A 21061-nucleotide genomic window follows, 5' to 3' on the forward strand; every position below is an offset into this window, starting at 1 on the left:
GTTATGCCCCTCATCCGGTTGCGTGATGGAAATGTGGAGAAATGCCTATGTGAAAATCATGGGGAATACAAGAAATTTCGAGGAGGAACCAATACTGCAACGAACGATAATGTTATCGTCAAGTTTCAAGAAACAAAGCATCTGGCAATCACTTCCACCAAGAACTTGGAAAATGCCATCGCCAAGATCGAACCCGGAACAAAATTCAAACCTCTGGATTGAAATGGAAACCTTGATTTTTCGAAAACTATACTTAGCTGGAAGCGCTTGTTACATCGGTTCTACTTTGGTAATGTGAATACAATCGCCAAAATCTCATGCGTTGCGATAAGCTACAGCATTGGACAAGGAGAACTCTAATGCCGAACATGTCTAATGGACTTATTCTGTTGGGTTAAAACTTGAGTAGTGTGCAGATAGTGCAATTATATTAGGTTTCAACAAGTAAAACATTCAAACTCTGGATCAGAAATCTACATAGCACTAGTCTTAAAACCTAAAAGGAATACACTTTTAAATTGTAAAATATCTCGAAGAGGTACTGGTGCAAAGCAAGCCGCTGCTGCTTCTGTTTTTTTTTCTTCTTTACGACAGCAGCTTGCCTTAAATCACGACATTTATAAATGATTTAAAAAGCATACGATAGGCTAAAGCGTACGGCAGCTAAGATTAAAATCGTTCGTCATAAGCTCAATGCTTTGCTGAAGCGCTGCGGATCAGTTGGAGCGAAAGCACACATTCGCGGGATGGATTTACAGATTGACGGTGAACAGAATAGCAGGCATCCCTGCGCACGCCTGAACTTCATCAAAATACAGCAACACTTTTGCAAACACACTCTCTCGTTCTCGTGCAATCACGCCTGGACAACAAATCTGCGAAGGGCAGCCCAAATGGTTGCTACAATAGTAATGCTTGCTGTCGCCCCACGTGTGGCCACGAGTGAATCTGAGTTTTCGAAATACGGACCTTCGCGATCTTTTGCGACAACCAGCGTGGGACCTGATAATAGGCGTACCCGTATACTATACACCTCATCAGCCAATCAAAAGCGTTTTATACATCACCCAGAGGTATCAGGTATACGCTTCTCCTTTCCATTTTCCATTCCGCATTCTGCCGTGCAGTGCGCAGACCTCCAGTATGCGTCTCGGTCTGCTCGCCGTTGCGCTGGCTGCACTGTCCTTCCAGCCCGCCTCGTCGCTCCTGCGCGTGCCTCTGACTGCCAAGCCGCAGCAACGCAGCGCCCAGAACCTGCTGCAGTTCCACACGCAGCCCAGCGACGCCGTGACCAACGCAGTTCAAGTCAATCACATCCTGCAGGACGGAGCGACCAACACTCTGGACGTCCTGCATAATGCGCAGGATCTGGCGGCCCAGGGTCACGTGCCGCTCGAGAACTTCATGGAGTTCCAGTTCTTCGGTCCAATCGCCATCGGATCACCTCCCCAGGAGATCCTGGTGTGCTTCGACACGGGCTCGAGCGACCTGTGGGTGCCTGGCAACAAGTGCGAGGCCTGCGCAGGCCTGTACCGCTTCAACCACTCGAAATCCAGCACGTTCCACGAGTCCACGACACACCCTGCCTTCGCTGTACAGTACGGCAGCGGTAAAGTAAGCGGTCACTTCGGTCAGGACGTGGTGCATGTGGCTCAGTTCCAGGTGCAGGACACAACCGTTGGGATCGTCAGGACAGAGGAGGAATCTATGGCCAGGATGAAGGCCGACGGGCTGCTAGGCTTGGCCTTTGACGGTCTCTCAACGTTCTCGCACCCTCCGCTCTTCTTTGCCCTACTGGAGCAATACCCCGAGCTAGACTCGGTCTTCGCCTTCTACCTCAGTCCGGATCCGAATACTAACGGTTCAGAACTGCACTTAGGAGGTTATGACGAGAACTTTATGGGCTCGCTTCAAGCTACGTGGCAGATGACGGACGTGTTGCCGCAATTTGGCCAATGGACGTTTTGGAGGATCCATCTGCACAGTGTCAATGTGGGCAAGCACAGAAACGCCTGTGCAGATGGCTGTGTGGCCTTCGTGGACTCCGGGACGTCGCTCATTGGCATCCCAGGCACTTTGTACTTGAACTTTCTGTATGAAGTGGCCACATTTGCTCAGAACCAAGGCTGTTACTGCGGATTTGTCCAGTACGGCTTCCAGTGCTTCTTGTGTGCGCCAGAGGACTTCCCGCCGCTTCGTATTGGAGTTGGAGGGAACCATTATTACGTGCTGGAAGGCTCGGATTACACGCTCTGCGTTGGCTTAACCTGTATCGTGCTGGTACAGCCAAGCGGCCAGGAGATGTGGGTGCTCGGAGACGTGTTTATGAAGAAATTCTACTCTTTATACGACGTCAAGAAGAAACAAATGGGCTTTGCTTGCCCTGCCAACTCGACGTTGTGCGGCGTGGAGGATACACAGGATAAGACCGTGAACAGCAAAGACAGCGACCTGCTGCCTTCCCAGAAGTCGCCGTTCTTCGAGAACAGCTTCAACATGTACGACATGGACACCCACGCCGTGCTGGTCTTGTTCCTGTCGGGTCTGTCGCTCGTCGGCTCCGGTTTCATCGTTTCTTCGTTCGTGCAATACCCGATTCTACGGAGTTTCCGCTCGTTCTCGATCTTCTTCTGGCTGTCGGTGTGCACTGTGGGCTACAACTTGACGCTGTGGATTGCTGGAGTGTGGCGCGCTCACCAGACGCACATCTTGTTCTGTGCTTTACTCAAGAGCAGTCAGCAGTTCTTTGGTACTGCTATTCTACTATTCAGTGCTGCGGTTGGTTTGGAGCTGATTCGTGCGGTGCGGTGGACGCATTCGAGTACAGTGGAGTACAAATATTTCTACCACGTCGTGATCTGGTGCTCTGCTGCGTTCACGGGCGCTTTTTCGCTGCTTACGGGTGTTGTTGGCTTCCTACCGGATGGTGCTGGTCCGTGTCGAGCGTGCTTCGTTGGTCATAGTCCCGGTTGGGCTCGGGTGTTCCTGTTCTACTTGCCAGCGACGCTGACGCTTACGTTTGCTGGAGCAGCTGTGTATCTTGCGTCCACGGGCTCAACAGGACTGTCGCTGCCGCCTCAGGCCGAACGTGCACGCCGTAGTAGTGGACAGCTACTGCCGAGTTGTGTAGCTACTATTGCTGCACTCTTCCTGCCGACGCTATTCGGTTGGTTGCAATCTTTTGGGGCCGATTGGGTCACGTCTGGCTTCTTCCTGTATCTATCGGAGCTGTGCTTCTACTCGCAAGGTTTGTTAAACGCCTTATCCTGGGCCTTTAACCCGTCTTATCGTGTCGCTCGGTACCGTGGCAATAACGCCATGGGAGGGGAAGCTACGCGTCTTATGGGACCAAATTAACGTGTGTGGATCAGGATAAAGTTGCTTTGACACAAATAAAGCAGTATTTGTCAGCTTAAGAGCAGGATGGCGGCACTGACTTATCCTGTGTTTGACTACTTAGTGGGGAAGGCGTCGATAGCTCCGTAGAAGTCCCAGAAATCGTCACCAAGCAACTCCAGGTTGTCGTCCTCGAGCCAACTGGCCTGTTGGCAGATCAAATTGTCCTCCACGACGTAGTCGATGTGGTCTTTGTGACGCACAGGGAGGTGACCACAGCCTGGACGATGGGTATCTCTAGGAGACGAGCACTTGACAGGCTGCGTAGTTACAGTTTTAGCTGCAGTTTTAGCGGGTCCGCGCTGTAGAGCACCTAGATTTGTGACGCTGTCTTGACACACGAGATGGTTCTGCACCACATAGTCGCGGTGGTTCCCGTGCTGGATGGACAAATGTCCACAGGAGCGATTGTGACGCGAATAGTCCAGCAACGACGACGTCGGAGTTGACAAACAAGCCTTCTCGGTAGCAGGTTTAGCCTGAGCGTTAGAAGGCGCTGTGCTCACGGAATCAATCCCGTTAACTGGGTTAACCGAGCTCGACAGCAAGCTACCCGGTCCACTGGTATCCGGTGTAGTGAAAGACAAGCTCGGTTCAGGGAACGTTTGGCCCATCGAACTGCCCCCCACTGATTGAGGTAGCGTCGAGTTCGTCAGAAGATCGCCAGCAGTAGTCATACCACCTAGCACAGCTGGATTCGGCGTCAAGAGATGGTCGATCATGTCGGATCCACTCGATATCTTGGCTCCAGTGGCCGTGGTATCATCAGGTGGAGGAGGTCTCAGCTCGAGATGCGCCGGGCAGCAACTAGTTCCGATCGTTGTCGAGGGGCAGTGAGGAGGAAATGCGTCCAGAGAGAACGGAAGCGTCTCCTGCGACATCAAAAACGCGTCCAACGACGAGAGCGCCGCAAGACATGCCGGTGGCGAGTGAATGTGGTTCTCCGGACATTTCAACTCGTAACGTATCGGTCGTGTGGGGGTGTTCACACACGCAGCAGTTGCGGACATTTTACGGCGATTGGTCATACACGTCGTTGTGATAGGCAGAGGGGCCTTCATAACTGGCGGTTCCGGTAGTAGCACGTCCGGGTTCATGGCCGTACTGGTGGTCGTAACCAGAGGGTTAGTGACGTCGCTCGGACAGTCGCAGCTCTCATCTCCCGAGTCGATTTTCTTATTCACGGACGCCGTAATAGCAGGAGAAAGCTTGCGTTTCTTGGTCTTGGACTTCCCAGAGGCGTCGGTCTGGTCTTCATGAAGGCGCTGGTGTTTGTGGAGGTCGAATTTACGCGCAAAACTGCGGTCACAGCCAGGGAAGGCGCACGCAAAGGGCTTTCTGCCTCTACACAAGATAAATTACCGTAAGAAAAAACAAGGGAATAATAAACAGAAAAGAAAATAAAACTTACGTGTGAGTGCGTTCGTGGCTCAACAAGTCCGAGCGACGTGCGAAGCATTTGCCGCACTCCTCGTATTTGCAGCGGTAGGGCTTCTCGCCCGTGTGTACACGGTAGTGCACCTCCATGTCCGCTTTGCGCAGGAATTTCTTACCGCAAAATTTGCAGGCGAACTTCTTGTCCCCGTTGTGAATATTCACGTGCCGCTTTAAATTACCCTTGAGTTGGAACTCGCGGCCACATCCGGGGAACGTACAACGAAAGATTTTCTTGTCCTTACTCGCTCTCTTGGTCTCCACAGGTTTCGGTTCATTAGGCGTCGTTGGTGTGGAATTAGCCGTTGTTTTAGATACGGAAGATAAGAATTGCGCGGAGCGGAGACTTTCATCACCGCCCAGTGATAACGCGTCCACTTTGGCATTGAGAGCAAGTGGAGCCATCTCCATCTGCATCTACTGTACTGTGCTGGTGGTCTTCCGCTTGCGATTGCCAAATGACAAACAGAGGCGTGGTTCAGGTCAGTCAAAGAACAAGTGCTCTTCTTGGAGATTGGTACATTCGGACCGCCGTCGGACAAATTTGTAGCAGCTGTTTGTGCTCTTCAACTGTAAGTGGAATCAGACACTCTTCAATCGTCTGGTTGGTTGAAGAGCATTTTCTCTTCAACCGCCTGCATTCTCAGATCCGGATTTTATTAGACAAAAGAGAATCCGATTATCCCCACATAAAAAGATCAGTATCAGATTTTCAGCTGCTGCTCCAGAAGTGTAACACCCCAGTTAGAGAGTGGAAACGAAAGCTCTTAAACTGTTCCAATTGTAAGACATAAAGTTTATGTTGAGTTTCGAGTTTATGGTGTTGAAGCGCGTGTTGGCATTTCGAATTCGATTGTGACTGCTGCGCGTGGCTCGGTGAAACTGGGGCCTTTCATTAAGAATCCGCCGTCGGATAAATGGCTTACAATTTAGTAAGTTACAAGTTGTGATTATGGTAAGTTTTGATTGATGGTGGCATTTGCTTTCCTTGCAATTTCGCTTCTGTAGATAGTCACCATTGGTCATGACTTCTCGCTTAACTACTGGTTTAAGGGGTACCCTGTAGCAACTGGCCCTAAATTGATACAGAGAGCCGATTTCGCTGCTCGAAGCTTGACACTTTTTCCGTGCAGTTTCAGACTTCGTTAAAGTCGGGAATCACCGTAACCAAATCACGCTGCTGCAAAAATGGGGAGCTTTGCTTGCAAATAAAACGATACGTGAGCAGCATCGACGTAGACGTGTTGCCGAATTCCATGAACAGCATGAACAAACTTGTTGCTTTCTCAAAAGCAGTATAATGGCGAGAATATTTGCAAGTTCAGGTTATCCTCGTTGGCGACAACCAGAATTTCAATGCTGGGGAAAATATCTAACAAACCGATGATCGCCGCCGGACAACGTTTTACTTTTGAAGCGAGGACGAAAGCGCATGAGTCGCAGGCATATTTTCAACACCAGGATGAATCACCGGAATGCATGGTAACGATTGTCTCGTTCTGTATCACTCCTCAATTCTTATATCTAGCGACTCGCTCGTAGCGAGGAATCGATGCAATACTTGTCATCAACTCATCTACAGTGACAGCTATTCTCCCAGGTTTCACAGAAAGCGACAACTTAAAGGGGTATTTAACGGAGACAAAAAGCAAAGAGTTCATTTCGGTACCAACATTCAAGTGGTAACAAGTGCTTACACCAGACCCTCTCACCCTCCTAGCGTGTTCCGAGACAAGTGGCCTCAAACTTCGGCTCGAGTTGATCTTCGATGACTTTGTTGAGAATCGCGACGGCCAGCTTGTTGACTACTTCAATAACAATCTTGTAGGTCGTCCCCTTCTTATTGATCTCGTTCGCAGTAAAGTCCAGCAGTGCACTAGTGAGTTGCGTGATGAGAACGCTCTGGCCCTTAAAGGCGAAATCCAAGGCAGTAATCGAGTCAAACCCCACTGCCAGATCTTGAATCGAAGCGTCCACGAACCGAGTGAGAACTCGCGAGACCAACAGATCCAACTTATTGGTCAACGCGTAAGTTAAAATGTTGCTCACCGTGACGTTCGTGCACTCAGAAGTGGCCACTCCGGCGGCACAGCCGAGCATGTCGAAGGTGCCATTGAGTCCCAGAGTGAGCAGATCAAGACCCAACGTGACGTCCACGTCGATCACGGCTGGAGGACACGTCACCGGGTGCAGGATATCGGTCCAGCAGATCTGATACCATTGGTGGTTGAGCTGTTCCACCTCCAATTCGATGGTCGCGGATACCTGGAGGTTCCCAGAGAAGTCGGCACCGAGTTGAAGAGAATTGCGGGACGTCACGTTGATGTGGCGAGGTACCACAGTCGTGATTCCCGTAATGTTAAGTTGCTTGATGTCGGCGGTGAAGTTGAAGTCCATACCCAGTAGAGAGAAGGATTCGGCCGCGACGTTCGCTTCTTCGATGATCAAGGGGTCCTCGATAAAGCTGGAGAGCAAGTTACTGCTCACTGCCAAGTCTAGGACAGCGTTGAGCGAGGCGAAATCGGTGCTGCGTTCCGTGAAGTTAACGGCGACACAGTCTGACAGATCTGCGGCGTTGGCGTTAAACAGAGTGAGGGCCGTCGCGACTGTGGTGAGCAAGAGCTTCATCGTGCTGTGGATACTTGAGGATGAACTGCGCTTGAGCGAGACGAATCGATTATGAGGAACGCGAACAACGAGAAAACTGGAGTGGCTAGAAGGAAATCGTCGAGAGGTTGGTGAGGGTGGGGAAAGATAGCTATTGCTTGGTGTTGAAGTTGCATCTGTACCACGGTGGTCAAAACCTGATCGGGTCATGCTAGAAGTGGTCAAATTGGACGACATCCATTTCCAATTCGTGTTGGATAGTGCAAAAATGCACTTCTCGATCTTGAGAAATGGAGTGTCAAATGCCTACTTCGCGTTGTTACTCCGGATAGCAAAGCAACCAGACCAACCAGCAAACGAGTGTCCAGCTCAACAGATGTACCGGTTGAGGCACCGGTCCGACTGTGCCTTCAACGCCCAACGCCGGTACCGCCAAAGCTTCGTTTTCGTCGGGGAAATGATGACGAGATTCTAGCAGAGCGCCGTACTGGGTGAGACCAGCCATGTTCTACGACTTTACTGACCTCGCTCAAGACAACGGTTCGTTGAGATGGTAGCATGATGAAAGCCAAGTAGCTTTAACTTCAAGTCGGATTAGTCCGCACTAATGTATTGGTCCACTTTCAACCAAAGGTGACGATGTAGGTTTGTTGAGCAGGTCATGGGATCTGTACGCTCTCGACTTCACCAATTCTCGTCTTCTCCTGAGCGCAGAAAAAACCACCGCGGGGGATAAATTGATAATGAGAGGAGATTCAAGTTGAGACCACCAAGTGCCAATGGAGTGATTGATTGTCCGTCTGGGAGATTTGTCGGCCTTGAGTGTTTGTGGCGGTGCATCCTGTCAAAAGTGTCACTATTTCATCGTAAATTCCTGTTCTGCAAGCGAACTTCACACAGAACCAGAGTAAAGGCCGGTGTTTATCCGCTGGGACGGTGTTACCCTTTTGGGATCCAGAATCTCGGCATTCCAAGACGAACAAATTCAAACTTGAAGTCAACTCCTGCAGCAACCGACAGTAGAACGTGTTAGCTTTGAGCTAAAACCACGAAAAAAATACTACTACTACTAAGTCCAAGACGTACCAAAGTGCGTTACTCGAAAGCATAATGTAATCACCATCCACAACATCATTTTGCATTGTACAAGGGACCTCTGTGTCTCCAATACAAACGCGAGCTGGAAAAGCGGCTTCATTTTACAATTGCGCTTAATCACCACTACCAAAAGAGCGAACGATACAATCTGCAGCAAACCGAACACAACGAGGGGTAGTACAGTCGCCACGACGTTCTCGCGTGTAACTTTAGCCATTTCCAAGTGATAGCAAACATTTGGAAGATGCACCATTAAGACCATGTAGCTGCTGTAAAATAATGGCATAAACGCTTCCAAGTAGGCAGTGGTGACGAGGCATTCCGTAGTAAACAGAATTTGGAGCGATTCTAGAAGAATCGGAGAGCTCTGTGACGCTGTGCGTATGGAAGGCATCACCTCGGCATTGTTCTCGATCGGGTGAATTCCATTCACTTGCAATCGTTGGTAAATTCGACGTAGACAGTTTAATGACGAGTCTGGGGTGCTTGAATTGTTAGTATCTGGCTGAATTACTGGTGAGTTGTTAGGAGATTCTACTCCGCGAGTTTGATCCTGACTGTCGAGCAAGCTTTTATCGGTAGCGGATACTTGATGAGGTAGGCGAGATCGTCTTCGAATACTAGTATGCATAACTTCGGGGTTACAACAGAGTATACACATGATCGATAGTACATTGTCAGTACTGGTAGTACCGCCGCTGGCTTGTCGGAGTCTTGAGAGGATAGTGGCTGTGCGTCGCTGTAGCCCATAAAGCATTATGAACGTCTGGGAAAGATCTGTAATTGTGATAGCCGAGATGGCAGCGATGGACGTCGAACTCTTGATGCTAGTAGCCACATAAATTGCATTGAAAAAGTCTGCAGTAAAGATAACTTCCACGGGCGCCATATCATCCAGAGCTTTAGCGAAATGGAGCACGAGATTCTTCAGAGCCACTTTAATCACGGGAAGTAGTAAAATAACGGGAAGTTGGTACTGAGTTCCTTCTGCCGCGTTGAATAGCATTTCGTAGACTGGGAAAATGAATACTGTCGAAGTCTGAGCACAAACGAATCGGACACATCGAAGCACTTGCACGCGGTTTTTCAGCATTCGATGGTAGTCGCTCGACCCAATAACTACTCGAAGCATGATGGTCAGGAGAAGATAAAATGGAGGCGTTATGAATAAAATGTAGAACGGAATGGGGAAAACAAAATTTCCGGCTACAATCATCGATAAAGCCACGACTATCGCTGGCATGATCGCGTACAGCTGTAGTCTTTGACTCATGGTGACTCGGAAATCGCTGATAAGGTACATGCCTTGGACCAATAGCGCGTGAGTCACGATTCCCACCAGTACAGCTGCCCGGATCCACATCCCGTAACTAACGCTCCATCCCTCACTTAACTCTTGAAGGGGGACCAATTCCTGTCCGAAGATGAGAGCCACCATGGGAAGTGGTGTTGCTAAACATACGAGAAGAACGCGGGGCAATGATGCGTTCCTGCAATATTCGTCCAAAGTAAGCACCCGATGAATGGAGTACCTGCCACCATAATAGCTGAGCTGCATATGCTGCCATAGACGCACAAGTTTAGTGATCAAGACTCTCCATCGTCTTTCAGCCGAGGATTGCGATGCTGCATTGATTGCCGAGTCAGGCACGTGGTCTAACGTCGGTGCTACGGAGGTCATTTCCAGAATGACACACTATTTGCTGGGTTGCTGGCAAACTGTTTTTAGTAACAGCACCCACTAACTTGTCAACTGTTTTACGCCGTGATATGACTCCATGAAACCAATTATTGATAGTCGCTGGGATTTATGGAAAGCGACAATATTTTTAGGCAATGAAAAGGAACTATCCATATGGATGCTTTTTCTCTTATGTACCATGCACAAAGTTAATCCCGAAGCAATAATATTTATAATGATGACCTCGATTGAAAAGCGTATGGCTGTGCATGATTCCTATCGCAGTTGAAAAATTATGACTAATTTCTTGAGACATATACCGTCTTCAAACTATGTGAACTTCCTTGACATGGGTGCTCTGTGAACGGCTGCAAGCTAGTAGATTAGTTGATGGACTTGACCTTCCAAGCGGGCATCCCAGGCTGAGGCATTATCAAATTTGCCATTGATCCCCCACAACCACCGGCCTCCTTTCAACCACTCTTATCGACTATGTCGGTTCAAGGTTTCACTCCAGTCACTACTTCTCTCTCTTTTGAATCCGCGGTTACCAGCAAAGATAATAAGAGGGGCCCCTCGCTGTTTGATTGTATTGTCGATGTTCTAACAATGACGACGACCAAGCCAGCCGACTATGGTAACCAAGGTGATAAGGACAAACATAAGCTACAGCCGAAGAAGAGTGAGGATGAAAAACCCGACGAACGCGACGGAGAATACAAAGTCGATGTGCAGAACCCGCAGCAGGATATCGAAGCCATTGACGACACAAAAACTGCCGCGAAGGAGGCGGAATCTGCTCGCAACAATTGGCTGGAGCTCCGCGCTCGCGTCGAGAGAGTTGACCCACGGGTGTTCGCATTCGAAAAGGATCCGAAGTATTTGCAGCAGTGTGAAGAAGCCAAGCAGCGTCGCGCGTTGGCGGCGGCGACATCCGTCAGTCCAGGCTGGCACTGACCCATCAGTAGCACTCGTCTCTTCACACAGCCCCCTTCTACAGCCATTTAGCCTAGCCAACGACTCAGCCAGAAGGTAGATCGTCTCCATCACTTCCGAGAGATTAACAGTTTTGTTTGATTTTGCTATAAAAGCGCATCGATATTTCGTCATTTTCAAGCTTTGTTGCTACGAATCATCAAGTTTACGGTTCTAGTTGAAGTGCATGGACGATTTGCATTGGTAAGTCTCGTCTCGGTGGTCGAAATAGACAATTGATTCGTACCAACCTTCCAGCCAGAACTCGTAGCTTCGAAAAGAAACGATTATCTTGATTATTTTGCATCGATAGCGCTCACAATATTCGTCTGTGGCTCGAAGCTCGTCACATGGGTCGGACCGTGGATTGCCAGACGTGGGATCGTTGTCCAAGCACTACTAGACGCTTCGAAACGGAAGCGCCACCGAGACGCGTACGTCTCTGGGGCCATGAGCCGCGCACAACGCTACACCTGCACAAACTGTGTTCTACCAGATAGCTCCGTCTACGTGCTTTGATGAAAAAAAAACTCACCGCCCCACACGAGCGTTGCGTGAATCTGAAACAAGACGGCGGCTTCGTGGCGCGTTCTACGGCATCTCGGCTCTCACCTGCTTGATGGTCCGCCACCATTTCCGATTTCTCCTCATCAGACACGACGCGACACCATTGCGACCACTTTCTCGCTTACGATCACCAAAAACATGTCGACCCCCGAGCCACACTTCAACGACGACGTGGAGCACCGCCTTATGTTACATCCCCCGACGGGCAAGTTCATTCAGGTTCCAGTCGATCACCGTGCGGGTGCCGCTAGTCCACCCAGTAGTCCCGTGGACGAGTCTATATGCAAGTACAAGGGATCTCGCTGTACGAACCCTCGTAGTCTTAAACGAAACGGAGAGCTACACAACCTGTGCGAGTATCATCGCACCAAGGCCAACGCCAATCAAGGTCGCTTCGACGCCAAGTTGCGGCAGCGCCGTGACCACGACCCGAACTCTTCGGAGGCCGCAGACTTGCCCGAACCGATCCGGACGTCGGAGGACTCTCCGACTCCACCGTTGAACGAGTGGGAAGCAGAACTGCTGTTGAAGACCATTCAAGATGGCGCGTAAGAGGACGAATTAGCGTCTGGAGCAGCTGGCGGGCATTCGTTAGACCTGGTAGAGTAGAGACTGCATTTGGTGCCCCAATATCATGCAATTCGAGCTGCTCTAAAGTGTCTTGTACTCCTACTCGCTCGCCACTTCATGCTCCAATGCCTTGGACAAAAATTAGTATTCCAGCTCCACGTATGAGTCAGGTCTGGCATAGAGAAAGCCGGGCTGTGAATGCGTGGTATTTTGTCCTGATCTTGATAACGGTATTGGCAAATGTGTATCGGCCTCCGTTCATCGTGATTTGCGTGAGTCCAGGGCGCAGTGAGCCTTCTGCTAAGCGGCTGGTGGTTACTACAGGCTGCGTTCCTTGCTCTCCATTGATCGTAATGCTGTCGACGACGTTCGCGACGTTCTTCGGACCTTTGGCCGCGTGCGTGAGAGGTGGTACACGGCACCGGGTCCAGTTGCGGGCGAGTTTGCTGTCGCATGAACCTCGGTGGCTTTTACCAAGCAAAGCTTGTGATACGTAGCCAAGCAAATACTCGAGAAGTTCGAATGTCACGCTGGACGAGAAGATGAAGAAGTTGTGTGGGCTTGCTAGTTACTAGTACTCGTTCGTCGCTTGGCTTCAGTTACGGTGACTGCAATCGCACCTGCTTCATCGCCGTGTTCAAACTGACCATCCACTGCTTACGCTTACGACTGTAATGTCTTCGGGGCGGTCTCGAGGCTTCTCTCGCCTGTCTCCCGCCTCGACCTACGTCAGGTCCCGCCCGGTCCGCCCAACTCGCAATCAAGAAGAGACCACATCGACCAGCACTCGCGTTTTCTCCAGTCCAACGAGCTTTCGACCCAACAAGATGGACCCAAATCAACGCCTTCGAGTGGTCTTCGACGAGGACGGGCACAAACTCGTGGAGCTCCCTACTGGCGGACGCGTCGCAGTACCGTACGACCCGCTGTATGAAGCGGAACGGGCCGCCGCCGAAGCCGCACGGGCCATCGACCCGCCTCACGAACTCCGATGCAAATACAAAAGCACGCGCTGCATGAACCTGCGCGCCAAGAAGCGCAACGGCGAGCTGCACAACTTTTGCCAAATGCACCGTGAGCGCGCCAACCAGAACCAGCGCAACTCGGAGCAGCGCAAGCGCAATAGTAAACAGCCGCGAAGCCGACGGAGCTCGATCGTCGATAACCAAGAGGACCACGACTCCAACCAGGGTATCCTGGATGAGCAGAAGACATCCGTCCCCGGAACGCCTCAATTCCACATTCCAGAGCCACTTCAAAGCACCGATGGACCACACCCAGAACCCACGTACGACGAGCTAAAAGAGACCGCCATGCTTCTGAGCTTTCCAGATCGAGACCGCGAGTGAACCGCTCAGTTTAGTATCCTAAAGAGTTTACACGACCACTTCACTTCACTAGTCACGGAGTACCAAACGTCCTAATACCAACATGAAAGCTGCATGTTCGCCATCGTTACTGGATCTCATGACCAGATCGTTGAGCATTTTGGCCGCGCTTCAACATCACATTTAAGTTTAATTAAAAACAAACAAAAAACGGTTTATTAACAAAAACGTTTTTTTTTAAAAGAAAATACTCTTTTTGGTAAAGTGTGTGGAGAACACCAAATTTGGTTTTTTAACGATTATTTGGTGTACTCCACACACCAATTCCGCATCGACCGACCATGGCAACACCTTCGCTGCGGCGCTGCTCCTTCTCTCTGGACGAGAAGCGGCGAGTGCTGGAGCATTTGCGAGCGAGCGGCCACGTGCGCGACACCATCGCGCACTTCTATCCGACACTTCCACCCGAGAGTTACGACGCGCGGCGGCGTCTGGTGCTCGGCTGGAGACGCAATGCGCGCGAGATCATGGCAGGCGCTGCGACCCGGCAAGGGGCCGCTAGAAAACGCATGCGCAAGCTCAAAACGCAGCGACCACAGCCACCAATACCACAAGGACTTGCATCTGCGATTCAGGATCAAAACGAGCCCTTTCTGAGCGAAAACGAGCATGAAATGACCGAATTTGGCCCCAGCAGCACAAGCTCGCAACTGCTGCACAATGCAGCACAGGATGACAGAGAATTGCTGGATAATATGCAAAACATACAGGAGCAGACACAGGAGGAGGGAGGCATCCAGGACCTCATCGCCACTGCTGTGGAGCAATCCACAAAGAGACAGGAACATATTCAGATGCAGCTGCAGCCTCAGCTGTTGGGTGGACAGCACACTGAGGCAGAAGACGCAGAGATAGAGACAGGAGCAGGTTCAGGATCTAGTGCAGAGATGGAGGAATGCAAGAGTGACTCTGACAACAGTGACGAGGAGACCGAAGCTGCTAAAGGCAAGAGATCGTCTTTCTCGCTGGACGAAAAGCGGCGGGTACTGGAGCATTTGGCTACAGTCAAGAATGTACGTGAGACTATTGAGAAGTTTTATCCGGACTTGCCGCTGGAGGAGTTTAAAACACGCCGCAGAACTATCTGGCGCTGGCGGCAATGCAAAGAGCAGATCGTAGCCGGCTGCGCGGACGACAAGGCCAGTGCGAGGAAGAAAATGCGGCCACGAGGGATCGTCTGTCAGCGAGGACCCAGATGTGTGGAGCCTCAGGACGTGGTGGATCGGCTGTTGACGTCCGTGAAGAAGTCGGAGCAGCGAACGCTCAAGAGGAAAGGCAACCGAATGCTGAGACCGGCGCCTCCTGCAACAGCGTTGCTTGCAGAGCGACAGGTTGACGCGATTGTGTTTTCTGCGCTCGGACTGCCACCCACATCGCAGTTCCCTCTCTGTCAGCCGCCTCCAGCAAATATTACGAGCACAGAGACAGCTGCTGTGTCAACGATGCGGCCCTTGCAGCGTGGAGAAGCAACATTCGCGATACGGCGACGCTGAAATGGATTGTATTGAGTGTGCTAACAATTCTATTTCTCATTCTGGCGCGATAGTGCTCTTAGGCAGCGTATCTGGCCTCACGACGTGCTCACTCGGCTCGATTGACGTCGCTAGCGACGGCGCCTGGTCTGGATTGAGTACTACGATTGTTTTCTTGCGTTTCGGAGACTCTGCTGACTCGAGAGGTGGTGGTTCCGGTAGGATACTCCCACGATGTACCCCATTTTGATCAGTTGACCTGTTGGTATTCGCGTTGGCTTGTGGTATGGCGTTTGTGGGTCGAAGCAAGCGACCAAAGCGTCGACATCGAAAAGTGTAGCCCAGCGATACAAAAAGCAAGAAGTTGAGGCCTTCGTCCCCCAGGAGAGAGGTCCATTCTGTTGAATGTTGCGTTGCATCGTTCACGAGCCCCACGACGCCCAAGAAACAGGACCAGAAGATGTAAGCTGCTAGTAATGCACGGAAGCGGCGAAACAGCATGAACTTGGTGTGCACAGGCGTGAGTTGGGGGTCCAGTTCGAGCTGGCGTACCATTGCGAGCTGGAACTTGAGCATGTTGAGGTTAAAGGCCGAGTTGTACCAGATCATGAACACCACACAGGCCCAAGAGAGACCCCACACTACCACGACAGCCAACTGCTTGTCTCCTGCGTGTTTTAAGACAGCGAATGATGCCGCCCAGCTCAAAGTCACGAAGCGGATCCACTGGACTTCGCGTTGGAGCAATGCAGGCCGCGTGATCTTCCAGCCTTTGGCAATGAATACGACGACCTCGGTAAACACCGCCAATGCTACGAGCTGTGTCAGCACGGCGATATTCTGAACGAGGCTGCGAGCTGTACCCACAAGTTTGTGCTCAGTGTACAGATCTCCAAAAGTCGCTATCGAATAGAGCGTTTGAGTAACTGGGATGAGCTTCATCTTGGTCTGGAGCTCAATCACGGTGTCACGTGCTGCTGAGTGGATGTGCACGATCCAAACGAACGAGGTGATACCCCAGACTAGTGCACTCAACCCATAGAAAACGGATCGGAAGCTTGGCAATCTTCCTAGACAGCTGCCTTGTGAGTTGCAGAGATTCATTGATACCGTGCCACGGATTGTTGGAGGCAAATTCGGTGGCGTTTTACACTGTTCACTCTCTGCGATTCCGGAAATCTCACTCGTGTACGACGTCGGGTAGTTGTTTGGACAGTAAAAGCACGTTGTGTCATCTTGTGAGTCATAACCATGTGATTTGGATCCTGGTGGATGATTTAAACATGACCGAAGGATCCCATCGTGACCACCCAAAGTCTCACAAGAATCTATGAAGAAGATCACGTTGGCGTTGCTGGAGCTCGAGCCTTTGTTGTCTCCATCTGCGTTCTGCCGGTCAAACACTGAGTAAGGAGGTGGAGTCCATGTCCATTCAGCCATCGATCCGGATACGACCTTGAGCGACTGGTACACAAATTCATCCGGGGACTCGTCTTCGAGTGGGTAGGACTGACAATAGTAGTCCAGCGTGCGATTCGGTATGGCACAATAGGACGGAACATGGATATTCGATGTATCATTGGATGATGTCAACTCGAGGAAAGCCTTTGCGGCGTCTGAATCGCATACGAGGAGGTAGAGCATATCGCGTCCTTCGTCGGCTTCGGGCACTGCGATTGCGAGCAAGATGCTTAATGCGATTTCGAAGGTCCCGTCTTCCCCGAGTTCGTATTCAGCCAGATATTGCAGATGCGAGGCGTAGCTCTCTACTGTCACTTGGTAGTAGTAGTCGGGGTCACTGGACGACAAGGATGGAGTTGATATGTACGGCATATTCATGTCTGCTTGTGACACGGACAAGCTGCTTGCTAACAGCAACGAAACTAAAGCTACGGTTCTACAGGATACGCGGCGTTTTGGTCGAATGGAAGAGCATCGTCTAGACTTCATTGTCGCTGATTCAAACTCGATCGGGTATCGTGACGATGTGGTGAGCGTGTTGCGAATGCTTTGAGGACGAGACACTACGAGTACACTGCAGGTAAAAATAGAGAATGGAAATCTGTGATTAGAAGGGTGACATAATGGGCACTGTCCGTTGTGATCTATTATCAATGCGACGAGACGACCTGGCACTCGAGGGGTATCCGAAAGCTAATACGATCTGCCGGGGCTGCCGCGACTTTTGCATATGATTTGAAGTGGAGTTGCGAGGGCTTTACGTATCGAGAGCTTTGATTAGCACCGTCGACCGATTGACAACATTCGTGATCCTGATTTACCATTTGTGCTAGCCGTCGGGATACTCGTGGGGCTTGTTGTATGGTGCGCGGGCGAATGTTGGCACAATGAAAGCTTACGCCAAGAGTTGCAAACTACATTGCGAACCTCCTGTGTTGAAGTGCTGCTCACGTTTATTTACCTCTATGTCTTCGGGGAAGTTTGGCTGCGGTCTTTCATCACCAAACGTAGGTACCGCAATTCGTCAGGGTGAGAATAGATTCTGAGTGATGGCGGAGCGTAATTAATTAAGGTGAGTATTTATATCCGATGGCAGTCCGATATTCATTCTACAAATCGAGACCACAATGCTGAGGTTCGCTCTGTCCTTGTCGTTAGTGTGCTGCATTGCCACCAAAGTTTCTGCTTCGGCAACTTTCAAGACACTCTTTGGTCAATCGGACTTCCACCACCTCGTGGATCTTGACAGTGTTTTCTCCCCGCTAGAATATCTGGCAACATTCGATCTCGGCAACGACGGAACGTTCGAGCTTGTGTTCGACGTAAAATTTTCAATGGCCACACTTGAGGATGGCGACGATCGAGTCATGCTGTACTTAGTGGTTTGTGACGAATCAGCGAAGAGTTTTCTCAATCTCCCGTCGGACTCCAATACCAGCAATAACGACACGTCCGCACCTTCTTACTGTGCCATAGCGAACCGCACACTTGACTACTATTGTCAGTCTTTCCCGTTGGAGAACGAGTCCCATGATAAACTCGTATACAAATCCACGAAAACAGTCACCGGATCGAGCAATGCTTCGTCTCAATCAGATTTTACAAGACTCACGGGCAGTGCTACAACTGAACTCACTTTCTACATCGATGCTTGCGAGCTTTTAGACGGACAAGAAGTTATTCTCCGATCGTGTCTCGAGTACCCCCCGCCATTAGCGAACGGCCATTACTCCACATGCTACTACTGCCCGAAAAACTACCCTTACTGGTCAAAAGCTGACGATGAGCGTTGGTCCAAGGAATGCATCATCCCTCCTCCCATTAGAGGACCTGTAAAAGGCACCATAGGCTTGGAGTTATGTAAGAAAGACGGCGGGTGCATGCTGGAAAAAGACGTAACTCTAATGGCTTTTTATGCTGCAAGTACTGCGTTGTGGGGTGTATGGGGCTGCGTCTGGATGTACCACATGTATTTCGCTTCAACCGGATGTGCTGTAGCCCTGCAGTACAAGTTACTGACGGTACCGATAACCCAAGTGATCTATACTGGGCTCTCTGTTGCAGCTCAGTACACCGCTGGTCAATTCACAAGTCCGAATTTCAATATGGTGGCGATTTCAGCGTTGCTAACTCAAGTTGTGGCGCTTGCAGTGACAGCAGAAGTCGCTTTGTTTATTGCAGCTGGCTGGGGTATCACTCGGGAAAGTGTGGAGAGGATCGATATCTTTCGGATTCGTTCTGTTTCGGTGGAGTGGGCACTTGCTTTTGTTATTCTAAAGCAGCTAGAAGTCGACAATATTGGCATTGCGATCATTTGGGGCATCTCTTGGTTGTCGATCATGTTCTTGATCCACCACTATTCAGCAGCTAACTTGAAGATGTTACGACTGAGATACAGAATTGGAGAGCAGCTCGGTATTGACACGTCGCTTGTCATGTGGAAAGGGACACTGTTTCTTAATTATCGACGACTTCAGAAGGGGTTTGTTTTCATCGCCACGATCACTGCACTTACTGGCTCGGACAATCGCTGGCGCGTTTGGGAGTGGATCTCTGTGCAAGGCCATGAGGTCCTTGTCTTCCTTTTGTACTCTGTACTGGGCTACATCTGTCGGTGTCAACAATTTCGCTTTAGTGAGTTGGAAAATCTAGAGTTTGAGGTGACTGCTGAAGGTATTGAAACCACTACCGCACAAGAAAATAGTTCCGTCGACTCGGTTAGCAATGAAAGTGTCATCCCAGTAATTGTAGAAGCACCACGGAAGAAGACAACAGCTTTAATACTAAACCCTGACAAAAGCGTGTTACTGGGGACAGCCTACGCGTTTGAAAAGCCAGTAGAAACTGACATTTCAGCTCCAAAGGCAAGCGAAATCCGAACAACGTGCGAAGCCGATGTCTGTCCGATCACATCTTCAAATGTACCACCGGAGTCGTCCTAGCGATAGCTTAACCCCACTTAGCCCAAATGTAGGACAAAATAAAGGACCAAAAGTTTCCTGCTCACTGTAGCAGTAGTACTGTGTAGCACGAGCGTTTTGGGCATGAGCAAATATTTCTTCTATCCGGGGTGTGGCTGATCTGGCGTCCTTCACAGCTCCAGAGGACGTAATAGCAATGTCAAAACTGCCTTTGGGCATAACCAGGGGTTCCGAAAATGCTATTGTTATTTGGTTCGTGAATGCAGCAATACAAATAACTTTGCATGTCTTCCTTCCAGAGTTGACTGCAATAATTGGACGTATTGCAAGCAATGCATAGACGTTTGTGTGTTGTATGAATATTGTGAGCTTATTGCGTGCCACGGACGACCTTGCGCACTGTTGCTGCGCTCCAGTACGAGCGGTTCACCTTCAGGAAGAGGATACTTTCTAGATGCAATGGAGTCATGGCTTGGCGGTGCATACCAACTACTGCCTTCGCTTGACTAAAGAATCTCTCGACGACGTTCGAAGTCGAAGCGATCACAGCTACCTGATCGTTAAAGCGTGAAGTAGCTTGACGAAGCCGTCTCGCACGCTCGAGCGTAACAGCGGCGAATCCTTCATCGAGCGCCGTAGTCTCCGAAGAGCTCGACAGTGGGGCTGCTTCCGCGGCCAGCGGCTCCAGCATAGCCTTGTCGTCGTCACTCAGCGCGCCTCCACGACCCAGCAGCACACTCACACAAGCTCGTTCGAAAGCAGGGCTCTTGACGATCGCTGCATCAGCAGCGAGGTAGTGGGCGACTTCTGGCATTTGTGCAATGAGCGCGTCAAGAGGTCGCGCACGTCGAGTAGTGTTACCGCGTCTGCACTTTGCAGCTTCTTCGAGGTTGACTCGAACATCTTGAGGTTGGCGAGGATCGACTTCAGCTGCATCTCCTCTCGCCGGGTTGGCAGAAACCCAGTCAGCTCGTCCTCGTCGTCGTCACTAAGAAACTCCTTCAGCTCGAAGTATCTGTTAACCATAGCAAAAGTAGATGACCAGCGAGTGTCCTGTCTAGGAACAGGTCGAAGGAGCGTTTTTCAACTAGCACAAAAAAAGCACATTACATTTGAGAACAAACATAATCATAGATTAAACTCGCCGTAATTTTGCAGACACCAGCAGCAAATTTTTCACCTTGTACATCAACTTCTGTATCTTATCGAGTAGCTTGTCGTCGCCAGCGAGAAGTAAGTTCACCGCCAGGTTCAGACGATGGCTGGCGCAGCCCACCATCGGAACCTGCAGCTGATCAGCGACAGCACCGTTCACGGAGCAAATATCTCCGACAATGTAAGCGATACTGGCTTTGCTCCGGCCATAGTAGGAAAGAATGACGTCCAGGAACTTGACGTGGCTGCTGGCAGTATGGTCGCTGATCTCATCATCAATAATTGGCGCCATAGCGATCAGAATGTTCTGCATCTTGCCGACGTGGCGAAAGGACG

The 21061-nt window shown here is 50.4% G+C and overlaps 13 protein-coding genes across 13 annotated transcripts; 6 read left to right on the forward strand and 7 right to left on the reverse strand.

Annotated features, from left to right (window-relative positions):
- Nucleotides 1-1079: 1079 nt before the first annotated feature.
- On the forward strand, nucleotides 1080-4965 carry PPTG_08840 (hypothetical protein). Its single transcript, XM_008903573.1, has one exon. The coding sequence runs from the start codon at nucleotides 1144-1146 to the stop codon at nucleotides 3355-3357; it is 2214 nt and encodes a 737-aa protein (XP_008901821.1). The 5' UTR covers nucleotides 1080-1143; the 3' UTR covers nucleotides 3358-4965.
- On the reverse strand, nucleotides 3356-5338 carry PPTG_08841 (hypothetical protein). The gene is made up of 2 exons (XM_008903574.1): nucleotides 4808-5338; nucleotides 3356-4740 (listed from the first exon to the last, which is right to left on the reverse strand). Exons 1-2 carry the CDS (start codon nucleotides 5245-5247, stop codon nucleotides 3453-3455), a joined length of 1728 nt encoding a protein of 575 aa, XP_008901822.1. The 5' UTR covers nucleotides 5248-5338; the 3' UTR covers nucleotides 3356-3452.
- Nucleotides 5339-6546: 1208 nt separating this feature from the next.
- PPTG_08842 (hypothetical protein) lies at nucleotides 6547-7458 on the reverse strand (the record flags this gene model as incomplete). The annotated part of the gene is made up of 1 exon (XM_008903575.1): nucleotides 6547-7458. One exon carries the CDS (start codon nucleotides 7456-7458, stop codon nucleotides 6547-6549), a length of 912 nt encoding a protein of 303 aa, XP_008901823.1.
- Nucleotides 7459-8376: 918 nt separating this feature from the next.
- On the reverse strand, nucleotides 8377-9973 carry PPTG_08843 (hypothetical protein; the record flags this gene model as incomplete). The annotated part of the gene is made up of 2 exons (XM_008903576.1): nucleotides 8377-8441; nucleotides 8524-9973. 2 exons carry the CDS (start codon nucleotides 9971-9973, stop codon nucleotides 8377-8379), a joined length of 1515 nt encoding a protein of 504 aa, XP_008901824.1.
- Nucleotides 9974-10825: 852 nt separating this feature from the next.
- PPTG_08844 (hypothetical protein) lies at nucleotides 10826-11173 on the forward strand (the record flags this gene model as incomplete). The annotated part of the gene is made up of 1 exon (XM_008903577.1): nucleotides 10826-11173. The coding sequence occupies one exon, from the start codon at nucleotides 10826-10828 to the stop codon at nucleotides 11171-11173; it is 348 nt and encodes a 115-aa protein (XP_008901825.1).
- Nucleotides 11174-11487: 314 nt separating this feature from the next.
- PPTG_22416 (hypothetical protein) lies at nucleotides 11488-11643 on the reverse strand (the record flags this gene model as incomplete). The annotated part of the gene is made up of 1 exon (XM_008903826.1): nucleotides 11488-11643. One exon carries the CDS (start codon nucleotides 11641-11643, stop codon nucleotides 11488-11490), a length of 156 nt encoding a protein of 51 aa, XP_008902074.1.
- A 253-nt stretch (nucleotides 11644-11896) lies between these two features.
- On the forward strand, nucleotides 11897-12310 carry PPTG_08845 (hypothetical protein; the record flags this gene model as incomplete). The annotated part of the gene is made up of 1 exon (XM_008903578.1): nucleotides 11897-12310. One exon carries the CDS (start codon nucleotides 11897-11899, stop codon nucleotides 12308-12310), a length of 414 nt encoding a protein of 137 aa, XP_008901826.1.
- An 80-nt stretch (nucleotides 12311-12390) lies between these two features.
- On the reverse strand, nucleotides 12391-12783 carry PPTG_22417 (hypothetical protein; the record flags this gene model as incomplete). The annotated part of the gene is made up of 1 exon (XM_008903827.1): nucleotides 12391-12783. The coding sequence occupies one exon, from the start codon at nucleotides 12781-12783 to the stop codon at nucleotides 12391-12393; it is 393 nt and encodes a 130-aa protein (XP_008902075.1).
- Nucleotides 12769-13884, forward strand: PPTG_08846 (hypothetical protein). Its single transcript, XM_008903579.1, has one exon. It carries the CDS (start codon nucleotides 13003-13005, stop codon nucleotides 13675-13677), a length of 675 nt encoding a protein of 224 aa, XP_008901827.1. The 5' UTR covers nucleotides 12769-13002; the 3' UTR covers nucleotides 13678-13884.
- Nucleotides 13885-13997: 113 nt separating this feature from the next.
- Nucleotides 13998-15209, forward strand: PPTG_08847 (hypothetical protein; the record flags this gene model as incomplete). The annotated part of the gene is made up of 1 exon (XM_008903580.1): nucleotides 13998-15209. The coding sequence occupies one exon, from the start codon at nucleotides 13998-14000 to the stop codon at nucleotides 15207-15209; it is 1212 nt and encodes a 403-aa protein (XP_008901828.1).
- Nucleotides 15210-15245: 36 nt separating this feature from the next.
- On the reverse strand, nucleotides 15246-17027 carry PPTG_08848 (hypothetical protein; the record flags this gene model as incomplete). Its single annotated transcript, XM_008903581.1, has 1 exon — nucleotides 15246-17027. One exon carries the CDS (start codon nucleotides 17025-17027, stop codon nucleotides 15246-15248), a length of 1782 nt encoding a protein of 593 aa, XP_008901829.1.
- A 749-nt stretch (nucleotides 17028-17776) lies between these two features.
- PPTG_08849 (hypothetical protein) lies at nucleotides 17777-19591 on the forward strand (the record flags this gene model as incomplete). The annotated part of the gene is made up of 1 exon (XM_008903582.1): nucleotides 17777-19591. The coding sequence occupies one exon, from the start codon at nucleotides 17777-17779 to the stop codon at nucleotides 19589-19591; it is 1815 nt and encodes a 604-aa protein (XP_008901830.1).
- A 349-nt stretch (nucleotides 19592-19940) lies between these two features.
- PPTG_08850 (hypothetical protein) lies at nucleotides 19941-21038 on the reverse strand (the record flags this gene model as incomplete). Its single annotated transcript, XM_008903583.1, has 3 exons — nucleotides 19941-20377; nucleotides 20443-20623; nucleotides 20751-21038. 3 exons carry the CDS (start codon nucleotides 21036-21038, stop codon nucleotides 19941-19943), a joined length of 906 nt encoding a protein of 301 aa, XP_008901831.1.
- Between the last annotated feature and the right edge of the window lie 23 nt (nucleotides 21039-21061).

The sequence above is a fragment of the Phytophthora parasitica genome, assembly GCF_000247585.1.
Source record: "Phytophthora parasitica INRA-310 unplaced genomic scaffold supercont2.16, whole genome shotgun sequence".
NCBI lineage: Eukaryota > Oomycota > Peronosporomycetes > Peronosporales > Peronosporaceae > Phytophthora > Phytophthora nicotianae.